Source organism: Globicephala melas, chromosome 19, assembly GCF_963455315.2.
Source record: "Globicephala melas chromosome 19, mGloMel1.2, whole genome shotgun sequence".
Classification (NCBI taxonomy): Eukaryota; Metazoa; Chordata; class Mammalia; order Artiodactyla; family Delphinidae; genus Globicephala; species Globicephala melas.
In genome coordinates this window covers 16,807,072-16,813,527 of record NC_083332.1, presented here as the reverse complement: position 1 = coordinate 16,813,527, position 6,456 = coordinate 16,807,072, and the positions used below count along the sequence as shown (strand labels likewise).

The following is a 6,456-nucleotide window of genomic DNA, read 5'->3' as shown; positions in this document are numbered from 1 at the left end:
GCCACCACTCCAGCCCACAGTGTCGTCGCGTCCCGAGGAACTTGGCCTCTCCGTGAATGTCCTCTCAGGCCGCGCGGGCACGGTAGCGACAGATCAGATCAAGCAGCGAAGCTATAACTACTGAGGCTGCCAATGCGTACGAAGCCGCCCACAGCCGGCCGAGTCTCGCGAGAGCGCGGCCTCCCCGGCCCAGCATGCCTCGCGCCGCCGCCGCTGGTGCTGCCGCCGCAGCCGCCGCCGCCGCAGCCGCCGCTGCAGCCGCCGCGCCGGGGCTTGAGGGCGGGAGGCTGGGGGAGGGTAGTGGAGCCGGCGCTGCCGCCATGTTGGGTCTGAGGCGGCTGCTGTAGGCGCCTACGGAGCAAGCGGGCGTGCTGAGCGGCCACAGCGGCGCGGGATCTGCCTCTCTGCGAGCGGCCGGGAGCGGCGGCGGCGGCGGCGCCATGAGCGGGGGCACCCCTTACATCGGCAGCAAGATTAGCCTTATCTCCAAGGCGGAGATCCGCTACGAGGGCATCCTCTACACTATCGACACCGAGAACTCTACCGTAGCTCTCGCCAAAGGTACGCCGGGGCGGGCCTCTGGGTGTGGAGCCGGGCCGGGCGCTCGGGGTTGCGCCCGGCTCTCGGCCCGCGACCTCCTCGCTCCCTCCCTACTCCCTCCGCCGTCCTCCCGAGCGGGGCCGCCCCCTTCCCTCCTTCCGGGCCCAGGCGTCGCGGGCTGGGCCGGGCCGCGGCCTTCCCCGGGCTCCCAGGCTTCTGCCCCAAGGTCCGCGCCTTCAATCCGGGGACTAAGGACCGGGAGCTGGGCGGGCACGGCGGCCCTGAAGTCCGAGAACGGGCCGAAGAACACGGAGATACGCGTCTTCCAACTCCGAAATTCGGTCTTAGCATCAAACAAAGCCTGAGTAGTCAAAGAATTTTTCCGCCTAGTCTTAGTTTAAAGTGCTGATTTGTTGATTCTCCGGCACCCATTTTCTCGCGTTCTTAATTTCAATTCGCTGCATATCCCTCAGGTGAACTGTAAGTGATGTGCCCAAACTTTGGATTTCCTCTGCGACGCAGACGGTCTCGAAATGCCATTGGTACCATGGAACAGATCACATCACACTTGTCTCCTGTGTGGTATTTACCTGTTAGACCGGAATCCTTCTCCAAACCTGTTGTGCAACCATCTCTTTAAAAATGTTTGCTGCTCTCGTTTCGGCCTTGTTTCTGGAAGCTCGGGGGAAAGAAGTGTTCAAGCTTTTTCCGGGACCCTTGTTCACAAGGCAGATCTGAGTGGTCAGTGGGCGCTGACCGACCCCCGTGCAGGCTCCCCGGGACAGAGTTCTGGGGTCGGGGAGGAAGCTGTTCTCCCCCAAATATTTAGCATCGCCACAGTCTTCTGGGTTTTGTTTCCGTTTACACGTCTGGGCTTTAGCTCCGCCGGGAAACCAGGAAGAAAATAAACTTTAGCTCCTGATCTTGAAAGAAACCTCACAAGTTTTTGGAACACTTAGGAGAGGGAAGCAAGATAACTAAGGTATTGATAATTTTCGCAGCACATGGTAGAGTTATAGAATGAATAGCATGGTAAGGAGAGAGGTACGGCGATAGGAAAAATATTTTCTAAATCTATTTTTTTAAAAAAGATTAATCTTTGACCCAGGAGAGTCATTTCGCGGTATCACGCAAGTATTTAGTGACATTTTTCTTGGATTCTCTGGTACATCCTTTTTAATAGCACTCGTGTTGGGACAAATCTTATATCTGGGTAGGGAGCCTTAAATTATTTTATCTTAATTTTCTTTCCTCTCCCCTCTCACCGACCCCCCCGCGTGCATATTTAGCTGTATAATGTTTTAATTTTTATGATTTTGTGAAATTGTGGAAAAGGTCCTCTACAGTTCTTGGTGAGAGCCACATACAAGCTGAAAACAGTATTTCTCTTTAAAGTGGTTTAATAGCTTTTTAAAAAGGCATTGTTTTACCTAATCTGAATTTTAAGGTGTCTTGCCAGTTCCTTCACTCCTCACAAAGAAAAAAATCTGTACATTGTAAAGATTGCTAATGTATTCATTTCAGTCTTTAAAAAAAATCTGTATACTCTTATGCAAGAACCTAAAAAGTCTGTATTTTAATAACGATCCACATTTTTACAAATTATCCTTTCAACAGCTTCTAGGGTCAGTGAACATTTTGTTAGTCTGTAATAGTTAAAATCATATGCAAAACATAATTTGTCTTTTTTATCATGACTTGATAAATATGTTATATAAGTACAGCAATGAAAATATTTTTTTAATCATTGAATTTATGTCTCTACTTATGGCTTTGATATTTAACCCCACATACATAATATATTCTTTTTTCTTAAGAAATCTGAGTTATTTAATGTGTAACAGAGGTTTGGGAATTTGTGTTTGCAAAAAATTGGAGTTATCAAATCTTGATATTATTCTACCTAGCGGTATCTAATCTAAAACTACTTTATAACTGTCCAGTCAACAACCGGGCACTTATTTCAAATTTCAAAATTAGAAGTGGGGTGTTTGGTCTTAAAATTTTAGAATTTACATGACTTATTGAGTAATTTGATATCTGAAATTCCACCTTTTTCAAAATTTGGATGAAGAGTGGCAGTATAACAGATTGAAGCCAGAAGTTTATTCATGGATTTTAGAATACTGTATGTTTAGAATACAGTGTGTATTTGGATTTAGAGATCCTTGTTAACTGTTTTTAAGCTATGGAGTGAGTTAATCTCTTTAACATTCTTAGAATTCTTTTTAGGATGTTAATTTTTTTCCTCTCTAGGGAGCTGTTTCTTTTTTTTTTCTTATTGTGAAATATAACCACACATGTTGAAAAGATAAGTAGATAAACAAAGATCTTTAAACAAAGATCCTTGTAACTACCATCCAGGGTAAGACAGGCATTGTCAACATCCCACAAGCCTTCCACCCCCTGCATCTTCCCATCAACTACTACCCTCTTAAACTAGATATAAATGTTATTCTGACATTCATAGTTTTATCACTTAAGTTTACATCTCTGAATGATAGAGTTTTGTCCGTGTTTGAACTTTATATAAATGGAATCATCTTGTATATATTTATTTTGGCTTTTGTTGGGAGATAGTATTCCGTCATGCATATGATATGTTTATTTCTGCAGTTGTTTTGGATATTCTGCAGTTGTTTAAATTGTTTACAGTTTTTGGCAATTATGAACACTGCCTTTGTGAACATTTGTGTTTGAGTTTACTGATGCATGTTTACGTAATTTTCTTTATGGTGTATACTTTGAATTGCAGGATCATGGGGATTGTGTGTCTTTATTAGATAATGACAAACAGTTTTCCAAAGTAGTTGTTTACTAGTTTTTATTTCAATTATTAGTACAGTATATGAAAGTTATAGTTGTTCCACATCCTTCAACAATAATATTTAGTATAAGGTATTTTATGTTTTCGTTCTATCCAATCTGGTGGGTATGTATTTGTACCTGGTTTTAATCTCCCTGATTACTAATGAGGTGAACACCTTTTCATATCTTGGTCATTTGGATTTCATCTTTTCGTGAAGTGCCTTTGAAATCTTTTGCCCATTTTCCTATTGAATTGCATGTTTTTTTCTAGAGTTCAATATTTAGAATATGAATCCTTTGCTGGATGTATCTGTTACAAGTATCTTTTCCCATTTAATGGTTTCTTTTGGTGAATAGAAGTTCTTTTAATGTAGACATGTTTATCACTCTTTTCCATTATGGCTAGTGTTTCTTTTCCTTTTTTTTAAAGGAGTTTTTCCCTATCCCAAGTCATGGAGTTACTTTGATTATCTTTTCAAAACTTTTTTATTTTGCCTTTTCGCATTTAGGTCTATAATACGCCTGTAATTAATTTTGTATATATTGTGAGGTATTTAAATCTTTAAATTTAGTAAGGGCATCACTTGGCTTATATGATCCAGATTATAATTTAGATTCTTTACTTGGATGTTACTTACAATTTAAATCCATCTGGAACTATAAAATAGTCCTGAAATTTTGGACTATTTCTGCTTGATGTAGTATGTAATTAGGGTGACCATATGGCCTGGTTTGCCCTCGTGGAAAGTCCTTGTTTGTGCCTGTTATTCTGGCATAATGGTTAAAACATCCCTTTTCTCTCTTGAAAATGTTGCAGTTTGGATAATAAATTGTATGGTCACACTGTATATAATCAAAAGCCCAATCCCAGAGGTACTGCTGAATGGGTGATGTCTTTTATTTTCTGCTAGAGATTTCACAGACTAGCTCTAGTTCTATAAAGTGAAATTGAGGTAAGTTTGATGAACTTTAATACTCAGTCTTCTAAATCAATGTCAGGAAGTTTTAAAGGCAACCTAGAAAGACTTTAATGTAGGTCTAAGTATGTTAGTAGATAACCTGGGCTGTAGTTTGTTTCTTATAGTCTTTGTCATAGCTCTGCGTTTTTTTTCTTCCTAATACTGATCATGACCTACACATAATCATCTTTGTTTATTTGCATGTGTTTATTGTCTCCACCTTCGCTCCCCACGTAGAGTCTGAGCTCCTGGGATGAATGAATATTTATTAAATGAATGAATAAATGGAAGTTAATTAGCATTTTAGTTTATTAATCTTATAGAAGTCTCTTGGGGATATCTCCAAATTCCATGTTCACAATTGTATCTCTCTTTAAAATTAAAATACATAGGTATGTTCCCTCCCCCAACAGTAAGAAATTTTGGAGAATAGGGATATAAGAGGAAAAAATCTTATGACATGATTCAAATGACATTGTTGGGGAGACAGAGTTTCACCTTATGACTCAAGCTCAATTATAGTTTTCATTTAAAATTTAAGAGAAGAATCAGTTCAGGACATTTGAGGGAATTGCAAAGTGATGACATGCATCAATAGTTTGTGGGATACTTCCAATTGTATTTGCACCTGTGTTTGTGAATATGACGCCCAGACACATACTAGATCCTGGATACTAAGAGATTTCGCACAGAATGGAAGCTTCGTGAAGGCAGAGAGTTTTGTCTCATTCATTGCTCTATCCTCAGTACCTGGAATAGTGCCTGGCACATAGCAGACCCTTGATAAATATTTGAATAAATGAAAAGGATACTTGTAGTTATTGAAGGTTTCTAATTATGGGAATCTCAAAGTTGGAGGAAGTTTACATTTCCTATAAGCATTATATACGTAGATTTTAAAAGTATTTAAATAAAATTAAATGAAATTCTTATGTAACATATATTTAGTTAGCTGTACCTGGATAATATACCCCTCAAGTGAAAACCAGGTTGCCACTGAATTAGGAAAAGAGACTTTGTGAAGAAGAATGATTATATAAGCCAGCTGCTTTTAAAATGATTTGTTTTTAAAATCAAGTGACTGGTGGAGGAATATAAAAGTGGGTAAATTGGCAATGGATTATTTCCTTACTCATCTGCTAAGTCTTGCCCATTGGCATAGCTTACCTACTTCTTGACTGTTGATTAGCCACATAGTCATAAACTTCAGAGAGTGGGAGAGTTTTGTATGATGGATGAAATGCCTGTGAAGTGCTTTATTGATTTCTTGCATTCTCGCATGAGTTGGAGATCCAAATCTAGCAATTCACAAAATCACTACCTAGAACAGCAAAGATCCAGTGAAACTTAATGCTGCGATTTCTTTTGGTCGTCCTATTTAGTGAGGTTGCCAGAACTTGGAGCCTTGGAAACAGTTTGTTGTTGTTGCATACATAGTCCGCAGAAATTCTTGGTAATTCTGGGAGTCTCGGGTCAAGTGCCAAAAACTAACTGTACATTTTCCAGTGGAGTAAAATAAGCCGTGACTTTCTGAATCAGAAGTAAAGAAAACAACGTAAAGCCTGAAGAAAATAATAGTAGAAGGAAGGAAATATTAAGAGTAAAGAGATCTTACCTGTGCATGACACATAGCAAGAATTTTATATTTAACTCAGTGCCAAAGTAATAATAGCAGTAACTGTAGATAGTTTAACTTGAATTTATTACTCCATGATAGAAGGTGTTTTCTATGGAAACAATTTACCTTTTATTTATGATGCTTTAAAGTAATACTTCAGTTAGCCATTTTAAAAACTGGATATCCTTGAAGTACGTTTTTTTAATGGATAAAGTGTGAGTTAGTCTGTAAAATATTTTATTCACAAGGATTTTATTCTAGTTTTGTGAGGTGTTCGTTTCTGAAAGAAAATGTGACCCAAAAGGCCAGTTGGAATACTTAGTAGCTCTTTGACCTTGGACAAGTAATTTAACGTTAGCTTTAACTTCCATCTTTTAAATAAGGATAATAACGCCCATCTTTCAGAGTCATTCTCAGAATTAAATGAGATAATATCAAAAGTTAACTGTTGGGCTTCCCTGGTGGCGCAGTGGTTGAGAGTCCGCCTGCTGATGCAGGGGACACGGGTTCGTGCCCCGGTCTGGGAATATC

The 6,456-nt window shown here is 39.9% G+C and overlaps 1 protein-coding gene across 6 annotated transcripts in view; it reads left to right on the top strand.

Moving 5' to 3' along the window:
- The first annotated feature begins 224 nt into the window (after window positions 1-224).
- LSM14A (LSM14A mRNA processing body assembly factor) overlaps window positions 225-6,456 on the top strand; it is a 56,016-nt gene continuing 49,784 nt past the window's right edge. For 2 of the 6 annotated variants that reach the window (XM_060288422.2, XM_030874437.3), the window contains exon 1: window positions 228-561. In XM_060288422.2, coding sequence (XP_060144405.1) covers window positions 441-561 — 121 coding nt within the window. In that variant the 5' untranslated portion in view covers window positions 228-440. Of the gene's footprint in view, window positions 562-6,456 lie in introns of all 6 variants that reach the window. The other 4 variants (XM_060288421.2, XM_060288420.2, XM_030874433.3 and 1 more) reach the window with 4 other exon arrangements.